Source organism: Musa acuminata, chromosome BXJ1-2 (assembly GCF_036884655.1).
Source record: "Musa acuminata AAA Group cultivar baxijiao chromosome BXJ1-2, Cavendish_Baxijiao_AAA, whole genome shotgun sequence".
NCBI classification, from domain to species: Eukaryota; Viridiplantae; Streptophyta; class Magnoliopsida; order Zingiberales; family Musaceae; genus Musa; species Musa acuminata.
The window spans coordinates 32,799,203-32,819,720 of NC_088328.1; the positions used below are offsets into that span (position 1 = coordinate 32,799,203).

Here is a 20,518-nt window from a genome sequence, read left to right on the forward strand (position 1 = left end):
TGAGGGTTAGTTAAAGAGTGATTACATATTATAATACTCTGTAACTCCAAGAGATCAACTAATGATTGAAAAACATATAGTGAGAATTTCATGGGGTTGAAGATACCCATGTGGTCAGTTTGTTTTCGTTCAAAAAAATTCAATTATGAGTTATTTCACTAGGAGTTTTGGCTATCGAATCTAGAGATTTTCAAAGGCAATGTCAACTATGCGAGGGCATGTGGTAGTATAACTAATATAGATAAACCTCTACACCACACTCTCGCATGCTAATTATTTTTATTCACACTTCATGTAGCAGCTTGAGAGTAGCACTCTTTTCTCCCCTTTACATTTATGCTAACTAGCAAAGCAATTTAAGCAATTTGAGCTACACTTCATTAGTGGTTGATGCATGAAGCATGTGCTAATTGCAAAGTATAGTCAATTATGTCTCTAGATTCACTAATAAAATTGGATTGGTAATGGATGTATATTTTCAGTATAGTAGAGAATGTGTGACTATACTAATTTTGAACAGGATATGTACGAAGGATAATTATCCCTTGTCTCGTATTAACTAATTGGTTGATACCACTTAAGGTCATGAATTTATAATCTTAATTGATATTTCTTATGATATAACCATATCTAAATTGCACTTGAAGACTAGAAAAATACTTTATTATGGATAACAATACATTATTTCTAAGTCATGTTTTGGGTTAAAGAATGTTGAAGCAACCTATCAATGAATGGTGAATAAGATGTTCAAATAAAAGCTTATATGGATAACATACTCATGAATAAATAAAAGATTAACTCATGTCTAGTTAACCTAGTTGAGACTTTCAAGACCCTCAAAAGATTTAAGATATGTTTACATTTACCTAAGTGTATCTTCATAATTAAATTAGAAAGGCTCTTAGGAGCCGAAGGATCACCCTGAGTAGGTCTCTCCTTAAAACACTCAATATGACCATCTTAAGATGGATCCTAAGAGCTCTAGGATTATCTCAGGTGAGCCTCTTTGACACTCGAGATGATCATATTGAAAAGACTCTTGAGAGGCTAAGGACCACCTAGGATGAGCCTCTCCTCTAGTACTCGAGGTGATCACCTTGAGAGGGCTCCCAAGAGCTTGAAGACTACCTCGGGTAAGCCTCTCCTCTAGTATTTGAGGTGACTACCTCATGAAATAAGGACTTTCTTAAAGAGAAATATTTTTCGCACTTGAGGTGTCCTTATTAAGGAGTAACTTTTTTGGGATATCCATATCGATCAAGACATCTGAGAGATTATGTTGAGAGCTTAAAGCCCTCACATGATCATCCTTTAGATGGTGCTTAGTGCAAATCAAAATGAATATTGCACTTCATACCAAAGCGTAACGAGGGACAAGTGATAATAACAAAATTATCCTTTCATAACTTGATAGATGAACATCAATATGGGTACTAGCATGATACAAAATGACAAAATCCATATAATACCCTTTGTTGAACTCTCGTATGACTCTACTTTGAACTCTCTATTGACTTATGCATATGAGGAATCAGGTCAAAAATATCCGACATCAATCTTCTAATATAGATACCTCGAGAGTGTGAGAATCCTCGGGAGATCAAGAGTTCCACTTTAGTTTTACCTGAGGAGCTCCCCATTAGTTCTTTAACATTTACTTAATAGTAAATTCTAATTTAATTCCTTGAACTTTAGTTCAGATCAACCTAACTTCTGTATCAGGTTTGACATAACCATGTCATTTGAAGCATCACACTCAATAATCAACTTTAAAGATAACATGTTATTAACTTGAAACATAATTAATGGTAGGAATACATGTTCAGATAATATAGAAAAATAAATAAAGTTTCAATTTTATTTGTAGAAACAACAAATATCTATCTTGAAATAATAATAAAAATAACAAAATCAAAAGAGTATGCACAAAGATATCCACCTCAAACAAACGAACAAGTGCGGGATGGGGAACAACAGAGATGCTACAATCAAGAGAACCCTCATTGTATAACGTCATTGGAAAACCTTCATAGGTGAACGCAAGAATTCTTAGCCCCTAGTTAATGAACAAGTACTTAAACCTGGTTATATCTTCAGCACGAGCAGCCTCCAGATTGCTGCTGAGTCTCTGGTGAACTGACAGTGGGCTTCAAATTGACATCAACCATGTCCTCCTGTTTCGCAGAAGCGAGTGTCTCCATCCCCGGAAGGGATGCAGCAATCTTGCGGAACAAAGGCTGCAATGTTCAAGTGTCTCTTCCGGTTGAGAAATAAAGGTGCTAAACGTGCAAAAATAGCACTTGATGCCTTACAATGTGCTTACCTTGATGTTGAAGCCAGCCTTTGCACTAGTTTCGATGAACATTACTCCGAATTCACGAGCTTTTGCTTCTCCTTCTTCTGTCGAGACTTGTCTGCAACCAAGAAAGAAAGAGAAAGTGACAAAGACGCAGAATTATTTTCTTGCGAAATTGAGAATGGTAGGAACAACTAAATACATGACAACAAACTTCCTTCTCCACATAAACAATTACCGACTCCATGCATTCGTATCCAAATGCACCAGAATGTGGAGTGAGTAAAAATAAGATTGGCTAAGTAGTTTCACAAGCACCTAACGACCGTGTATAGAAATACTCAAAGGGACTTCTCAATCATCAGTCATAAAAGAACTGATGTACAGATTGCCTAGCATTCATGAAAGCAATCAACTATAACTAGTGAATATACATGAAGACCTATTGGGCATCGTATGGAAGCACTTGTGACCTTTTGTCAACAAGATCCGTCTTATTTCCAACAAGAACTATGATAACATCACCGCCTCGTTCTGTATGCACTTCCTCGATCCACTTTGAAGTGCTTAAAAATGATTGCCGATCTGCAAAGAAAATGGAGCATATTAATAGACAATTACTCTTACTATAGATACAACTAGTATTTTAGAAAGGCATACAAACTGAGGGAAAAAATACTCTCATTTTAATGGAAACATATGATCATTTCAGTAGTGATGATACTTAATCAGCATGAAATTTAATCAGAGGCTCAGAGAATTTTTTATTTGTGTATCCTACAACGGGGTCACTTACCTCTCACTTTTTACCACCAGGTGATTCTTAATATACAGAGTAAGAGAGATCTAACTAATTCCACATATGCTTTTAGCACCAGGTGATTCTTTCATGCAAGCAGACTCTTTAGGAAAAGAATGTAAAAAGGTGCAGTTAATGTAGAGGAGGGAAATGTGAATTATTTCAATTATATTAACATGATAATATGGCAACCACCTGGTAATGTCCTATGCATCATCAGGTCAAGATAATTAAGCAGCGTGTTGCTCTTTGGTAAGCTAAACTAGAACATATATGAATGTTCAAAGTGCAATATACATAAATTTGCAATAGCTAAAGGTATAAAGGATAAGGCATTGTTAGTGACAAATAATGCTACCTTTTCTGAGTGATTTAGGAGTACTAAGGCTCTCACCCTCGTATATTAGTACCATATGGGTTTTTTTTTGGTCTTTTATTACTACAGGAAACATTTTGATAGCACTAAACCTGTGTTTTTTTTTATGACCAAGTAGTCAAACTCTGAAGGTGACGTTAACAGGGATAGGAAAAATGAAAGTTATCAGATTAAAATATGCAATAAGATTCATCTGACAATTACAACTTGCAATTAGACTAGATTAGGACAAACATGATATCCTAGTAATCACTCGATTTCTTACTTAATCTGGTTAATGCTATAACATGTTATTCCTTTCAAATCTATGTACAACACCATATTTTACCTGAAAATTTCAAGTCAATACCAGAAAACCAGTACTTACTAGATACATCATAAACGATAACTGCAACAGAGGAGTCTCTAATGTAGCTTGGAATAAGGCTTCTAAATCTCTCCTGTCCTGCAGTGTCCCTACCAATTATGTAAGAAATATGCGTTGAATAAGCCATCAGTTAATGTTCAAGAGTCGGAGATGCAGAAACTAATATGCAATTGAAGGTCAAATTAACCCGAGGCTCTTTTCGAAAAACTGGACATTCAGTAAATAACTTCCAGTAAGCTAAACTATTTTATTCAACGTGAGAAAACAAATTTGATTTGTATTCTTAAATTAAGACAATAGCGGCATATCATAGTTCCCTTGGATGTTTGTGATCACATCAAGCCACGTGCTAACAAAGAACTACATTGCATAGGAGAAGGATATCGAAAGCTTGTGTTAGAAAGCTACAAGCTACATACTAGGGACTGAAGACCTGGGAAAATCACAGAGAATTTGTTCCATAGCACTTGGTATAAGCAACCATGTTACCTCTAAAGGAACCATGCTCCACTAGTTTTTGTACTGGCTTTGACAAGATGAGTGAATCAAATCATGCAAAAGATAAACAACGCTTAACAAGGAAAATGTTGGATACAAAAAGTTTTAAAGAAACACGAAGGACATGGTTCATATGACCTTTAGAAGAAAAAAAATGAAGATGTAGAATACGGGAACTGTCAGGATTTCATTTTCCTTATAGTAAATTTTTGGCAGCAAAAAATAGATTTTTTTTAATTTTCTATTTGTATTTCAAATTTTCATGAGTAGCTCAGTAATTACAATTGTATTGGCAAATGTGACTCCTGCAACTCAAACATGTGATGTTAACTTTTCAGTAACTTTATCAAAGATAAGTTGTCACCAAAGAAATAGAAAGAGAACCGAACACGTTACCAGAGCTGCAGACGAACTGTACGGTCTTCAAGGTACATTGTTTTGGATAGAAAATCAATGCCGATGGTGGCCTGTAAGAAAATGCATGTTAGAAATTTGACCACAGAATAGTTTGGGATGCAGCTTAATGCCTGGAATAGCTCCATGTTCCTGACCCCAGGACCAAGTTCCCGACCACAGAATAGTTTTGCTGCTGACCCCAAGACCTTACGGCTTAGTTTGCACAAACGATTTAGCTTTCACAAAAATGTTTTTATATCCAATAGTTGTCAAACACCGGTGCCTGCTTAAAAACAGCATATAATGACCCTATCTTTCAAGATCCTTCTCGGAGAATGGGCAGAAATATCTAACTTCCCAAGTGATTAAACTAGTTGTTTGACCAATTGGTTGTTAATACCATCTGTCTAGCTTCTAGACTTCCGCAGTAAGAATTGCCATGATTACATCTGTGATATATAATTTCTAATGCACTATAAGCAGGCAATATATCTTCTCAACAAATTGAGGAAATAATAGAACAGAAATAACAACATATTTTTCTCCAGAGTGAAGGGTAATTAATATATACTTGCTAATGTAAAGCCTAAATGACTGTCAGCCTTCACGCATCAGAAGGTGGAAGCACCATGCAGTTACTTTCCATCCGAATAATCTGAGCATGAGTATAATCTCTCCAAGAAAACTTGTTTATTGGGATTAAATTCACTACTAAATATAAAGCATGGGGTGCCTTTAATTTCTCCACTAATAAGAATTATAGTTACTTTGAAGGTGTTGACTAGAATAGTTGGTAAAGATTTTGACAGATAATTATAAAGTTTTGAGCTTGAATCCCATTTTCATTATTTACTTTTTTGCAAAAAAAAGAATTATAGTTGCTTTCATTTGATAGTGAGACTTGGGACTTGAGAACTTCTTGAGCATTAATTATTACTCTGATCATACATGAACAATTGCATCTAAAGAAGTTTAATTTGCTAAAGTTTATTGCTGGGTCAGTCCACGTATGCCAGGTTGATACATGTATAAATCTAATAAATCTTGTTTTGAATGGTCATGTGATCAACACTAATTTGGTAAAGGACACAAACCAAAAAGGCAATTACACTTCAAATATCTGTTTCCATCATCTAAAATAGCGAATATATAGGATGTATAAAATAAGTCCTATTATTTTCCCTGATAGAAATATTCAAAAGGTTTACAAAAGCGACAAATGATTCTCTTTATATGTAATGCATCTGCTAATATGCTTCCTTTTTACTGAATGGAAACAACATTGCAAGTCATTAATGGTTAGAATTAGGTGTCTTTCCGTGTGATCATTTTGCTTTACTTGTGTATCTGATTTGGGATACCGGACTCATTGCAGATATTCCTAGATAATATTTGCTTACCAGATCAAGAAAGCTTAGCACTCAAAATCAAGTTGCATCACAGTAAAGGCGTAAATGGACAAATCTATGAATCATATAGATCAAGATGTGTAAAAAGAAAATGTGTTTCAATCCATAATGCTAAGACTAAATGAGAAGTAAACATTATGACTAGAAAGTAGAAGAAAAAATTCTCCCTTTCGATCTTCCATCGGGAATTCCGATGTGATGCTTTCTGGTTAGGTCATGCATGCTCAGAAATGTAACAGCAACCTCCAATATTTAAAGGAAAGCAAAAGCCCATTTGACACAATCAACCATCAGGACCAGCCCATGATTCGTCAACCTCCAACAGAAAATCAAATTAGGTTTTCCGTCAAGCACAATTGCTAGCCGAATCCCTCTATCGATCAAAATCCCAATCTAGACACCCGGAAAACACAGGATGTGTCCACTCACCAAAATAACAGATCAAAGACAAACCTCTTTCAAAGACCACGAATCAGAGACCCCAGCAAGTAAGGGTAAGACATGAAAGCATATGGACTGAAGAGGAGACGAGGATGTTTATGGACCTGATAAGTGGTGTCGAACTTGTCGTACATGAACCGAGTGATGATGCTGGTTTTCCCCACCGACTGGTCCCCCAAGAACACCAACTTGTATTTCGCCAGAGCCGAGACCACCGCCATTAGGGCCTTCTCCACTTCTTCCTCTTCTCCTCTCTCTTTCTCTCTCGATCGATCGATAGAACTCAGATGGGGAAGAAGCGAAGGGGAAAGAAAGGTCGTTTACTCTTCGAAGGGAGAGAACTTGACGAACCAGTAACCGTCAACTCGGGATCACATTATTCTTCGAGAACAGCACAACACCAAAATGATCCGCATATGATATGCCAAGTGAGGTAACAAATACGTGGAATGTTTTGATTGGTCCTGTCATGTGTTTGGCAATCCCGCCAGTACTGTAGCGATTTCAGGTCAACAAACCAAGTCCCAATACGTCACGTGAGAATCACGTGGGTTACGGTGTGCACCCAGCCCGGTTCATATGTCAACCCGGTCCAAACCGGAACTAAAGGTTTGTGAGTCCAATCAATTGACCGAGTTAATGTCGAATTCGCATTTATCGACGAGCTGAAGTACATATTTAGTGCACTTCATGTTCCAACTTCTATTACCTTCCCTTGATATACCTTCAAACTACTATCTGAGTCCCAACATCGGAGCTCCACAAAGGATGTGACATGGAAATTACAGGGACGTGAAGGATTCATATAAGAGAGATCTGTATACATGCACATCCAATTACGTTAAAGATGCGTGGGTCCTTCGGGGTTCATCCTCATCCAGGAACATTTAAATTGGATCTTAATTGAGAGGGACGAGTGATGCGTCTTCGGTGAGTAGTTAGCGGGTTTTAAACCCATCTAGCCATTAACACGTCATACTTTAAACCCGTTACCTGCGCCCATGCAAATAAGCGGGAGGGTGCAGAATGTGGGTCTGCGGAAACGAAGTCGCGGTGTCGAATACCCGCCCCGGATCAACCACCATGCAGCTGTCCGGAGTGGAAGCCCACGGGCCGGACGGTGTGGCGGAGGATCTGATGCAAATCCCCTCGCGAAGCTCCGCTGTCCTACGTGACCACATCATCGTCCTACGATCAGCTATTGGACACGTGGTAAAGATCAGTTCGAATTGCATGTGAAGATATTATCTTTAGTAGCATGGGATCCTTGTGGGAGGGGAGCGCGGGGCAGTTGGCTCGCTTTGAAGGACGAAGAAAGCGACGCATTCTTTCCGCACACACCTCCCAGCCACCCACAATGGGCACCCAAACCCCCTCCTCACGCCCTTCGTGCTCTCTCTCCTCTCCTCGCCATACCTCACTCGCCTCCTCTTCCTCCTCCTCTTCTTCTTATACTGCTTCTTATAGGTTGGTCGGGGTTGGGAGAAGAAAAAGGGCAAGGTGGAGGGGGCGGAGATGGGGCGGGAGGAGGCGCTGCAGAAGAGCCTGGTGGCGCTTGCCGCGCTGATGGCCGTCGTCGGGATCTGGACCTTCTCCCTCAAGAAGATGCTGACCACCTACGCCTTCGGGATCCTGGGGATCGCCGGGATTCTCTTGCCCGACTGGGAGTACTTCGACCGGGACTTCTCGCAGTGGTTCACGCCCATGCCCGCTCGGAGAACCCCGGCCACCGATCGGGCTCCCGGCAGCTGGAGGTCCGCTCTCGGTCTCTCTCCCTCTTTGAATCTCTTTTAAGGGTTCGTCGTGATTCGAACTTGGTTTGATTAATCTTTTCTTCCCCTTCTTAGCTCAAGATCTTTCGTTTTGGCCATTGTCGGACTGGGGATTAGGCTTGGAGATCTGATTTGTCTCAAGATATCAGCTTGGAGTCAAATTCACCTCAATTGTCTGACCATAAACTTCGAAATCTAACTAGCACTAGTGTGAAATCCATAGTCCTCGATCTAATAGTCCGCGCTCCTTTTCGAGTGAAAAATTGAATGCTTCTCGTCAGAGAAGAAGCTTGTGGTTGCTTGATGTGGTACATAGGGATTGTCGCACAGCGTCGAACTAAGTTTGAAGTAGTGCTGATGGGATACTGTTGAAGATGTAGTGATGTGCTGAGAACAACAGAAAAAGAAAGGGGGGACAAAGAAGGGGATGAATTCACAAAATAATTAGTGGAACAAATGAGCAACCAGAATGATGTGGCGCATGTGCAAGATCATACATGTTCCACGAATGTAACTAATCTTTGCCAATCGTCTATATGGTTCGGTACAGAATGACTGGAAATATACATTTAGATGTTATGACTTGAGAATTAAGAGCTTCAGAATTCATTTGGTGCGTTTGGGTGTTTAACATGCAGATCTGAGCAGTCCTTCAAATATTAAGATGTCCAAGGCTAAGCTGCTGTCTTGACGTTTTAATTGATTTGGATAAGCAATTCCTTTTTTGTCATTGGTCAGTCAAACAATTACCTGTAAGCTAGCCACTTGTGCAGAAGTCAAACAATCATCAAGGTTCTTGTGGTGTGTAGAAATCTTAGATTGGCCTAGGATGATGGCTTACTAATTTTTATATTTTTCCATGTTCTCCATGGGAATTTTTTGAGGAAGTAGTTAATGAAAAATTCAAGATTTACTGGAAATATATCATACATTTCTTATAGGATATTATCCACAAGTTTTTTTTTTCTGCAAAGGGTAAATAATGAAGGCATCATTTCCACATGTTGTTTTGACTAGTTTGTGTTTTCTTTCACTCAAAATGGTTTACTTTCTGCAGGAGATAGAAGTCATTCGATAAAAAGGAAAAATGAATGAGAAAGACGTTTTTGCTAATGTCTGCCAGTACGCTAACATAACAATTATGTGAATGTCATGTAACATAATTAGTTCACTTTAGACTCACTTGGTTTGCTAGAGCACTTGTACTGATACAAGTTCACGCTACATAATATTGTGATCACTTGTGTTTTGAAAAGTTGTTTCCATAGTGGAAGTATGAAACGCTTCCATGACTATGCACATATGTTTACATGCTAGGTGTTGTTTCCTTCGGCCTTTTTCTGAGCAGTAGGAAATGACGGATCAGGAAGACTAAATTAGTAAGATATCCTAATAAGATTGACAATATATAGAAAAAGACATGATATGTGATCGTTCAAACGATATTTAGTCAGTGATTTAAAAAGCGCTAAGCGCTAAAAGGCGCTAGGCGCTAAAAGGCGCCAAGGCCCAAAAACATCCGAGGCGCTAGGCGCTCGCCCGAACGAAACGAGACGCTAAAATATAAAAATATATAATATAATTAATAAATATAATTATTTAAAATTTTAAATTAAAATATGCTATTAAATTAAGAAAATCTATTAACAGTATTGAAAATTAATAATTTCAAATAAACCTAACAATATTAACAGTATACAGTATACTGTATACTGTTAACAGAAGGAGAAGAAGGAAGTGTAAGGGGGTGCTGAGCCTGCTGACTGAGAAAAGAGGAAGCGGTAGCGGCAGCGGAGTGTAAGGAGGCAACGGCGAGCAGCGGGAGGCGCGAGCGGTGACAGCGGCAGCGTTTGCGAGCAGCGACAACGGCGAGTAGCGGCAGCAGGAGTAGGAGCGGCAGCGGGAGGCGCGAGCGGTGACAGCGGCAGCGTTTGCGAGCAACGACAGCGGGAGCGGGAGCAGGAGCGGCGAGCAACAGGAGGCGTGAGCGGCGACAGAGGCAACGTTTGTGAGCAGCGACAGCGGCAGCGGGAGCAGGAGCGGCGAGCAACGGGAGGCGCGAGCGGCGACAGAGGTAGCCTTTGCCAGCAGCGACAGCGACGAGCAGCGAGATCGAGATCGGGAGTGGCAGCGACAGCGGCGAGGGTTAGGGTTGAGTTCTCACTTATATTGATTTTAGTTGGTTCGATTGAACCAACTAACCATCAGAGACCGAACCAGGATCGAACCAGACCTAAAATCCTGGTTCGGTCGCCTTGGTTAACCCAGGCGCTCGCCCGAAGCACCCAACGCCTGGGCTCGGACGAGCGCCCAGGCGACGCCTGTTTGAAGCGCGCCACCTGAGAGATTAGCGAGGCGCTCGGGCCTCGCCTCGCCTCGCCCGAGCGCCTTTTTAAATCACTGTATCTAGTAGAGAATATTTGTGCACTCAATAAGTCCAGGAATACTAGAAGGAAGTGCATAAATGGACAAGTTGAAGTAAGCTTCAGAGCAAGTTGAGTATCTTCCTTTAAAATTTCAATTCACAAGTCACTGCAAGTAAAAGGAATTAGAAAAATCCAATGAACCTAAAATAGATTTTTAGAAATGCGGGGAAAAGTTGCTGATGACCCATGATGCACATTTAGTGTACTAGAGAGTGCATTGACTGAGAAGTCAATCATTTTGAACAGCAAAATATTTTTGGTGTCTGCTAATTTGCTGATCTACGCCGGTGTGACTTGAAGGCTTGTTGGTCTTTTGTTTCTGCATTAGAAGATTCACTCACTGAACTTTTCAAGATCCTTTGTGTGTTTGTCAACTTCTGGAAATACAAGGGTGAGATATTGGTCATCAATGCACCAACTCCAATAGAATGATCTATGTTTTAGGAATCTGGTATCTGGTTTCACAAACAAATATATTGAATGTCTTTCCTATTCCTTTTAAGACATCGTAGCATATGATTGTTAATTTGCTTAAATATAGTGATTGAATTATGTTGTTCTAGGCCACTGCTTGATATATTTAGAAAGATTGACTGGTGATGTCTATGCTCAGGAGACTCCATAATAAAAAAAGTGTTTTGAATATTGGTTTTTATATGAAGGAGAAGCCGAGAAAGGTTGAGATCTGCCATATTTATTCAGTCTACTTTGCCAGATGGTTATGGCTTTATTTCCCATGTCAATTTCTTGGTTTCAGTTAATTAGATGCTTCTGCCTACATAACTTCTTGTAGTTTCTTGATTTTTAATGCTCGTACAACTTTACTGCATCGTCTGTAAAGTTGTTTCTTCCCTCGTGAAGTCAGTCCATCATGGGCACATTAATTTTGTGAACCATGCGTTAATATTTGTTCATGCATGAAGCTTATCTTTTTAACTGGTTAATTAAATCATAACTATTGTTTTACCTCATGCAGATTTAAGTTATACCCTCTAAGGGTGGCAATGATCACCCTGATCTACAGCTTTGGTCTGTACAAGTGGTGGATGTTCGTGTCAAGCTAATCCCTCAGCTTGCTAGCTTATGAGGTGTCTACAATGCCTAATGTTGTTTCTCTTTCCAGATACTGCATCTTTTATAACCTTCCTTTTCATTCTTTGGTTTCAACAGGAGTGTTTTAGGATCAGGCCATGTTGTTCTTATTTTAATTATCGTGCGTCAGGATTTGCCCCTAAGAAGACATGCAATCCAGTTTTAGTTGAACAATGTTATATTGTGACCCTGGCTTCGCATCACAACAAATTGATGTTTTTGGCTTGTTTGTTTTCCTTTTCTTCTTCATTATAATCCTTGCACTCGAGCCCAGTGGAGGACTTGGCTCATTATGATGATGTAGCAGATATCTTTCCCAAAGCTGGCTTAACTGGAGTGCTTCTCTGCTACGAGCACCGGGTTTGTAAAGGAACTCAGGATCATTTCATATTAGATACAACTTGAGGTAATAACATCAGGTCTGTAGCTTTCTTGTGCCATGTTGTCACAGTTGATTCAAAAGCATGTGGTGTGCTTAGCTAACCAACAAAATTTAGATAGAACATCTGTTCTTCTGCATCTGTTGTGGCAACTTCAATAAATCTTTGTGTACACAAAAGTATTCAACATGTTTCTTAATATTATGATCCAGTTAGTACAGCTTAATCTGCCGTGAGACAAGTATTGATTACATCCCAAGAACTGTGGAGGTAATGGGGGACTTGGAGATGCTAATATAATTCTATGTCATCATGTGTTGCTTTTCCTGGTTAAGCTGTGTTTTGCTATGTGACTTCTCTTGCCAAAGAACTTAAAACTTTCTTGGAGTAAGCAACAGAAGTCAATCACTTGAATGACTCCATATTTTCCCTTTGTAATAGAAAATGCAACAAAATGTAACAACTGAAGGAAAAGCCCCATATTATATGCAAATGTTAAATCCAAGGTTTAAAGTTAGTGGTGTTACCTTTGTCAGTTCAAATTGAAGGTCTACCCCGCATGGAGTTGCACCGGAGATGGCGGAAACCCTAGTAGTTACAGGTCTCCACACATCATCTTGCACCAGACAATTCGATAGCTTCCTGGTTATACGATGTGTCGTCGTCCCAATTCAATCTCTTTTGTATCCTCTGGTAGTCCTGCTTTTGAGTCACCTCAACTTGTTGCAACTGCTCCCACCGCTCCGTCAAGCCTTCACCTTCTAGCATCCGGATTACATCTGACATGATCGGACGGTCTTCCGGTGATGCTTGTGTGCATAGAAGAGCAATTTGGAACAACTTTTCGACTTCCAGAATGTCGTAATTCCTGTCTAGGTTGGGGTCAATAATGAGTTCGAGTTGATTTTCCCGCCAAAGCTTTTTCACCTTTACAAGAAAGAACACACAAAATCAGTTGAACAGTTGTTGAACTGTAGCAACAGAAAAAAAAAGAATTAAACAAACAAGTAATTATGTAGTGAAACTGACACGACGGATTTGATTCATTGGTGACAATCAATACCTAATGAAGTAATATTATCTGAATAATGTACCACAAAAAGAACAAAAAACATCATGCTGAACCATCGCATAAATCATGTAATACTACTTGTAAAGCGAAAGAAAAAGTTCTTAGCAAACTAATCTTACTTTGTCAAGTAATAACACATCTCCATCCAATAGCGAAATATCTATAGCACGCTGCCCTGTGACAAGCTCAAGGAGCATGATTCCGTAACCAAAAACATCTGTTTTGTTTGAGGACTTTCCAGTGGAAAGATACTCGGGTGCTATGTGGCCCATCGTCCCCCGAACTCGAGTTGTCACCGAAGTCTTCCTCACATCCACCAACTTGGCCAAGCCAAAGTCACCGACAACCGCTTCAAAGTTCTCATCAAGCAAGATATTTGCAGCTTTTACATCACGGTGTATAATCTTGGGATTGCAATGTTCATGAAGGTATTCCAGTCCATGTGCTGTGCCCATAGCCACTTGTTTCCTTCTTGGCCAATCTAACACTGGCTCACCAGGTTTAAGTTCTGCACTAGTTCAAGCCATAATACGGTATTTTAGAAAGAGTAATGAGAGAATAAGTTACATCATCAATATAACATTCTGAACATCTCACATCAGGAACGCAATTTAAATTGAAGCAAAAAAGGTAAAATTTCTAGAATGAATTGGCATTGAATGTTATATAGAATGATTTAGCATAAAATGGGGTGCAAAGTACTCATTGGTATATATGGTGACTTGTAAGATTCATTGTTAAGCTATAGATGTAGATCATCAACTTTCAAGTCCTCACTAGTTAAAAGTATTCAGAAATCAAGTGATTGAGGGAGTGGTACCTCGTAACTGATAGGCAACGCTCAAATTTTGCATATAAGGATAAACAAGAAGTCGTTCTGTAGGTGTCGTACAGAAACCAATCAACCGCAAAAGATTTTTGTGAACAGCAACACTTATTAGGTCAACTTCACGTAAAAAAGCATCTTCCCCAGCACGATTTCCATGATCAGTTAGCCGTTTTATGGCTACTTTGGAATCGTCTGAAAGTACTCCTACGAATACCTTGCCGAAACCACCCTGTCCAAGAACATTTTTCTCGTTGAAGTCACCAGTTGCAATTTGTAATTCCCTCCATGAAAACCTCTTCAATTGTCCAAATTCGATTTTGTGGTCTGCTTCACCTATATAATTAGATATCAATGTCAGTCATCAGATATGGAGATTTAGCACCAAGCAACCAATGGAATATGCAATATTTATGTAGAACTGTCTTGAGATTTCTAGTTAGATTTATAACTCAAACCATACAACGATGTCTCATATATGATTGACCAACAGATGAAGTACCAATTTGGTAAGCTAATTATTCTCCTAAACCACTCTTGTGATGCCTTGCAATGCAAAAAGAAAGCAAAATGGAGGTTCATGAGGAACCTCAATGATTAGCAAGCTAAAGATGAAATCCAGTGGATAGAACAGATATGAAAACAGATCCAAATTGATTAAATGGTGAACTTAAAAAATTCATTTAAAGAGAAAAAACCTGCAACATCAACAAACAAATCATGTAGATAATCCTTCTTCCTGCTTCTCCAAAGAAGAAATATAACAGTCACAAATACGAGCCCTATGCCTCCTCCAATACCTCCGAGCAACAATGTTCTCTTTGAATTATGAGATCCTCCTGTCAAGATTATGATGCAAAAAATAAGGAATGCTCTGAAGAAGCAAAACAAAGAAATGTTATGAATGACACACTAAAGATAATAAAAATATATATTAAAAAACTGACATTCAATGTGCTATACCTTGATTAAGTAAGTCGGATTCACATTGATTCAAGAAGTGTGCACCGCAACTAAGATTATTACCTGTAAAACTGATTAAGCACTGAAAATGGATTAACTGCCAAACACTGAGAACAAATATGAATCATGTTTCGCCCTTATTCAAGAATAAAGAACATTTTCAATATTCCAGAATCACAAAATGTGATTCACAATCTTAAATAAGGTGAAGTTCTGCCTACTTGAATTTGGTCACTTGATATAGCTGCTTGGGTACACCACCAGTGAGTTTGTTGTAAGCAAGATTACTGCCAACACAGAGTAAATGAACCAATCTGGTATTGCAAAAGAAGATATACAGAAGTAGGATGTTGCACATATAGCTTATATACACAGTATTGAAACTTAGTTAAGGCTTAAAGCCTTAAACACATTTCAGCTTAATATATGAAAAATACAACCCATATTTTCTATCACTGGAAACAGCACTTGCACTTACATGTCAGTCAAGCTTCCAAGGGATGACAAGGAATCAGGAATTTTTCCATTTAAATTATTTTCACTTAAATCCCTGCATACATGTAAGCAAAGAGCAACATACACTTTAGATGAGGAGAAAGTAGCACTATATCTTGAATAGATATATCAAACAGGTGTTCCTGCATACATAAATTTTAGTTTAGGAAGCCTGCCAAGGGATGCTGGTATCTCTCCAGTAAACTGATTATTCTGTAATTTCAGGCTCGTCAACCTTGATAGGTTTCCTAGCTCTCCAGGAATATTACCTGTTATATTGTTACCCGAGAGCTCCCTGCATGGATAGTGCAATATCATAAGTTACTTCCAGAGGAAAGACATCAAAACAAAAGCAAATTGTTTCAATGGAAAGCAAATGAGAGAAATCTGGTGATTGATAATATCATAATACAATAAATAAGGATATGCTACAGGGACACAGTGACAGATGAGTATATATGGAAAAAAAAAATCCATCCAAGTAGTTCGGTGTGCATATGGCTGTATCTTAAACTAATATACTACCAATAAGGTATAACATAAAATGTCAGAATTCATCACATAATTATTTACTTACAATACTTCAAGATATACAAGTTCTCCAACTATAGGCGACAGGGTTCCCTTGAATCCCATTGAAGGCAGCATCCTGCAAATATATCAAAGTAAAAATTTGTAATATCTGCGACCAATGATATAGCTCTTTTATGAACTTGAAGCATAATAAAGAAGATATTGTACAGTCCATAACAGATGAGCCGTCATGTGGGAAAAAAAAAAAAGAAAGAAAAAAAGCAGAGCACAGAATTATCATGAGTTTAACTTACACTCGAATGACATTATTGTCACTGTCACACTGCACATTGTTCCATATGCATGGAGTAACTTGATTCATGGCCCAAGCAGAAAGCCGGTTATCAATATCTTGAAGCTGCACCTTTATGTTATAAAGCACTTCTCCTGGTGAATATTAATAATTGTTATGCAGTTTTCACGAAAGTAGTAGCAACAAAATAGCATAAGAACTGACAATGCATAATTTCCTAGTGTCTACCTGAAACAATTTTTCCACCAGTTGCATGTTGCATCCATTATAAGTAATCATAAGCAATCAGACACTAGATATCCAACTGAATTTATCAATCAGACTACTAGATATCCAACAAAGCTATCTTCTGGATATGTGCATACAAATATTTGCAAGTTTATTATCCATTACTGTAGTGCCTCCATAAAGATATTATAGCTAATGGACAGGTTTATCATCCTTGAAACTGACTCGATGATCATCAAAGAATACCTCCTGATGATCAAACTCCACCATGGGAAATCAGGAATTTTATGGCTGACATCTGTTACTACACTTCAAAATTCTAATCTTTTGTTTGTTTATACTGCTTCTGGGAATGTAATAGGGCAGTCAATTGGGCTGCTACCAGGGAATGTTATAGGGCAGTAAATTGGACTGCTACCAGGGGAAGACAATTGCGGTCAAGTGGACTTACTATCCATTTTGTATGATGACCTGGATAGGTCATATTGTAGACTATCTACTTCTTAATTAATTTTACTTTTTATCAAAAAAAAATGCTTTTGAGGATAAGAACCAATGAGTTAAACTATCATTCTCAGAGAAAGGACGTGAGGCGAGGAGCATTGAAAATCTCCTAAGCCGATGGTAAATTTGTCTAAAGGAGAACAACAAGGAAGAAGTATCTGGACCAGCATCAGTGAACAATGAGCGGCAGGCAATGGATGAGAATTGCAAGGGGTCAACCACAAGAGAGTCCTTGACTGGGAGAGAAACCAAGAAGCATTTTTAGGATAACCCTAAGCCATAGTTAGAAAAAAGAAGGAACAAAACACGTGAAAAGGAACAGTATGCATCGTGGTTCATACTTGGAATGCTAGATACTGATTGGTATAAACCGATACAGGAAAAATGGCAAACAAGATCTCCATATAACAGAGGATGAGCTGATCCTAGAATACCGATCAACTAAGAAATTGTGAGACATTTGCTGCATGATATCTGCAGAACTAGATCAAAAACTAAATATTTTTCTGGTTACAGTTAATCCTACAGATGTAACATAACTGAGTGTTCCAACAGTCTAAGATTTTCAGCTATTTGACAAACTGCGAGTGGTTTAAAGCCCTCCAAGCAGCATAAGAATGGTGGTATAATACCCAATAGAAATTCTTATCATTTTCACCTCAGCTTTCACGGTAATCATGGGCTTGAACCCTGGCCTTCTTTTCTATGTCCATTTTCCTTAGTACTTTACTCAGGGTTTCATCCTCATATGCTTTGTGCAAAACCTGTTTAACTTTTGGCTCGTGATGTTGTTTTCACTCGAGTCCATGTGTGAAGCCAGTTAAACCTTCGACCAGCTTGCACAAAAATGGGGATGTTAGATCTGATATGCAATGTTGGGCCCTTCTCCACCAGCTTAATATCTTGGGCAAAATTGTCCCAACAATCAGTACATCAATAGAAGTACAAGTTTGTACTCATTTTTTTCAACAAAATAACAAAATGTATAGATAAAGCTGGCAAATATCTTGAAAAAGAGCAGAAGAAACCAGAAGTACTAGTACTGGAACAATAAACTGTATCCTAATCAAACAACAAGAAAATTCATATGCAGGAATTGTCACATCAAACTGAACTGGAAAGGAAACAATAGTAAGTTACCTTCACGAACAGATTGAATGCAAGAATACAGAGAGGCCAAAATCAGCATAAAGATCACCTTCATCTTGTTAGTAATCATCCTAATTTTGATTTGACAGACACTGGAAACACTTCAGAAGGAAATATATACGAAGCATGAGATGTGCTCAATTATCAAACAAGGAATAGTTGTACGTCCAAATGAAACAGCTATTACTACTGAAACCACTCATAATTGACAAAAGAAGCATTGTGTCAAAGTTGTCAAGTATCAAAGAGATCATCTGAACAGATAAACCCAAATTTTATCCATCCAACAATTCAAACTGCATTATAAGTATGCCTACACCACGTTTCTGCTGACCTCCAACAGTGCCTTTTGGAATTTAACTATCAAAAATCAGATTCTATGCTATAACGCCATTTTACACGATTATGTATAGTCATCTTTTCTTTTTGCAACAAAGCCATGCAAATCATTTACTGCTTTAGATTGGCATCTATGGCCAAAAATTGCATGCCATTGTAGTTCCATACCTTCAAGATTATCGATAAAATGCTAGTAACACAGAGAAGTTATTTACTTTGTTGGAAAAGAAAAATCTAAAAAATCAGCAAAACTGAAATCATACGAAAAAGTTTTGGCATGAAGCCACTAATATGAATCAATCTGGAGAAATTCGTTCCTACATGTAGCTGTTGAACTGTCGATATTTTTGTTCAAAAAGATGCCTTTTCTTTGAACCTAGGGTGAAGTTGAATAGTGATTTCCATATGAACCCTGTGTACTTGATGATTTTCCATTTTGTTTGCCTCTTTAGCCGCAATACAGTTAGGACCCTATTTTCTTACTTCGATAGATCCAAGATATTGGTTCTCTGAATCCAGAATTATTCGAAAACTGTCAAATCACTATGAATCAAGTGAGCTAAACAACCACATAGAGACGTGTTTAAGGCAAAATTAGAAGGAACAAAACCAAAAGACATATAATGACCATCTTTCTTGTATGTGACTGGTATCCTTCGGTAGCTGCCTAATAGCATAAGGACCACACGATTATGCACCGAAATTTCACAATTGCAATACATTTGTTCTAACATTTCATCCTCATAACACGCCCTACACACTTGATTTTTGTCTAAAATCTTCAGAAATCAATGGCAAGTTTATATAAGTATGGTCCTGCAGTATTACAATGTAAATCAATTGGTACTGCTGCCGAGATGTTCTCAGTTTTTCGTTTTTCTCTTTTCAGATCATGGATGGACAATTTCTCCAGTACGTTGAATTATTTAAGATGCTGTACCCAATGTTTCCTCTCAGGACGAATGGAAAAATTGTCGGTTTGATGTAAAAAATTATGCTTGTCATAGAAGAGTTTGTTCCATAAACTTTAGCTGCTAAAAGGGTAGAACAAAAAGGGCGGACGTTGCCTTAGAAGCACAGAGGGACTTAAGTTTTACAAAAAGACTCTATAACAAAATAAACAATGTCCCACCATGTTATTCAAGAAAAATCCATCCATATAACCACGAAAGGAGGTCTGTAAGTAGATTTACCTGGAAGAAAGCAGAGATCTTTTGCTGGGAAGAGCAACAACATCCAATAATTTAGGTGGACTTGGGGAGTCCTGCTGCAGAAAAACAAAGTAGGGAGGGACCCCAGGAAACAACAAAGAATTTAGTGAAGTGTTTATGGGAATTTCAAACAGAAGATACTGGAAACAATATACCGAGCTTGGCCGAAGGGTGCGGTGCACAGGGAAGGTGGAGCTTCGATTATTGCAGAAGAAAGGCAACATAAGAGAGGGAAGACTTGCCAAGCTAGAGTCAGACCAAGCTTCTGGGCTATCTGCAGCTGGAAAATGCTACGAAGAATCCACCGAGTCCAAGTGGGACCAGCGAGAGGATGGTGATAGCAAGTTGGATTGGTCAAAATCTTGGGTGGACCGAAGTTTCCCCAGATAAATGCTCCTCGTGTCACAATTTAATAAGATGCAGATGAGTGAGTCAACTCGTGCAAAGGTCACGCAACCCGTGTCCTAAAAAGTAAATGCTGCTTCATCTACTCGTGTGACATCAACCAAGTGACCTCCGCCAACCTATATGATCCCAAATTCTGCAGAGATGGAGCGAGTAAATTTTGCCTGTCGAAAGGAATGACCTTTGGCTAAAATCGAGTACAGCGGAGGGGAGGAGACTGGTGGTAACGGCAGAGCCCTGGAAGC

General features: G+C 38.7%; 3 protein-coding genes across 12 annotated transcripts; 1 reads left to right on the forward strand and 2 right to left on the reverse strand.

The window, feature by feature from the left end:
* Positions 1 to 1,766: 1,766 nt before the first annotated feature.
* Positions 1,767 to 6,919, reverse strand: LOC135610813 (ras-related protein RABH1e-like). Its single transcript, XM_065105776.1, has 6 exons — positions 6,690 to 6,919; positions 4,736 to 4,806; positions 3,842 to 3,930; positions 2,773 to 2,884; positions 2,327 to 2,417; positions 1,767 to 2,240 (listed from the first exon to the last, which is right to left on the reverse strand). The coding sequence occupies exons 1-6, from the start codon at positions 6,804 to 6,806 to the stop codon at positions 2,097 to 2,099; spliced, it is 624 nt and encodes a 207-aa protein (XP_064961848.1). The 5' UTR covers positions 6,807 to 6,919; the 3' UTR covers positions 1,767 to 2,096.
* A 1,045-nt stretch (positions 6,920 to 7,964) lies between these two features.
* Positions 7,965 to 12,111, forward strand: LOC135610819 (signal peptidase complex-like protein DTM1). Its single transcript, XM_065105784.1, has 3 exons — positions 7,965 to 8,339; positions 11,760 to 11,871; positions 11,954 to 12,111. The coding sequence occupies exons 1-2, from the start codon at positions 8,101 to 8,103 to the stop codon at positions 11,845 to 11,847; spliced, it is 327 nt and encodes a 108-aa protein (XP_064961856.1). The 5' UTR covers positions 7,965 to 8,100; the 3' UTR covers positions 11,848 to 11,871; positions 11,954 to 12,111.
* Positions 12,112 to 12,435: 324 nt separating this feature from the next.
* LOC135610787 (LRR receptor kinase SERK2-like) lies at positions 12,436 to 20,255 on the reverse strand. Of its 10 annotated transcripts, XR_010486310.1 has the most exons (14): positions 20,024 to 20,154; positions 19,851 to 19,924; positions 18,310 to 18,419; positions 16,439 to 16,571; positions 16,189 to 16,260; positions 15,763 to 15,906; positions 15,595 to 15,666; positions 15,338 to 15,430; positions 15,117 to 15,187; positions 14,852 to 14,992; positions 14,148 to 14,489; positions 13,447 to 13,835; positions 12,783 to 13,182; positions 12,436 to 12,685 (listed from the first exon to the last, which is right to left on the reverse strand). XR_010486310.1 is itself a non-coding variant. In XM_065105743.1 (13 exons), the coding sequence occupies exons 1-13, from the start codon at positions 20,090 to 20,092 to the stop codon at positions 12,868 to 12,870; spliced, it is 1,998 nt and encodes a 665-aa protein (XP_064961815.1). In that variant the 5' UTR covers positions 20,093 to 20,154; the 3' UTR covers positions 12,436 to 12,867. The 10 variants fall into 10 exon arrangements, 9 of the variants coding, with proteins under 9 accessions (XP_064961815.1, XP_064961793.1, XP_064961826.1 ...); XM_065105743.1 differs by having other exon boundaries at positions 12,436 to 13,182; positions 15,338 to 15,403; XM_065105721.1 differs by lacking the exon at positions 12,436 to 12,685 and having other exon boundaries at positions 12,720 to 13,182; positions 20,024 to 20,255.
* Positions 20,256 to 20,518: the final 263 nt, after the last annotated feature.

Coding starts and splice junctions, on each gene's coding strand:
- LOC135610813 (XM_065105776.1), bottom strand. CDS start 6,806: ATGGCGGTGGTCTCGGCTCTGGCGAAATACAAGTTGGTGTTCTTGGGG. Junction 2,418..2,772: donor ACGGATCTTGTTGACAAAAG/GTCACAAGTGCT, acceptor TCTTGGTTGCAG/ACAAGTCTCGACAGAAGAAG. Junction 2,241..2,326: donor AGGCTGGCTTCAACATCAAG/GTAAGCACATTG, acceptor TGAACATTGCAG/CCTTTGTTCCGCAAGATTGC.
- LOC135610819 (XM_065105784.1), top strand. CDS start 8,101: ATGGGGCGGGAGGAGGCGCTGCAGAAGAGCCTGGTGGCGCTTGCCGCG. Junction 8,340..11,759: donor CGGGCTCCCGGCAGCTGGAG/GTCCGCTCTCGG, acceptor TACCTCATGCAG/ATTTAAGTTATACCCTCTAA.
- LOC135610787 (XM_065105721.1), bottom strand. CDS start 20,092: ATGTTGCCTTTCTTCTGCAATAATCGAAGCTCCACCTTCCCTGTGCAC. Junction 15,907..16,188: donor CTTGTATATCTTGAAGTATT/GTAAGTAAATAA, acceptor CTATCCATGCAG/GGAGCTCTCGGGTAACAATA. Junction 13,836..14,147: donor CGTTGCCTATCAGTTACGAG/GTACCACTCCCT, acceptor GAACTAGTGCAG/AACTTAAACCTGGTGAGCCA.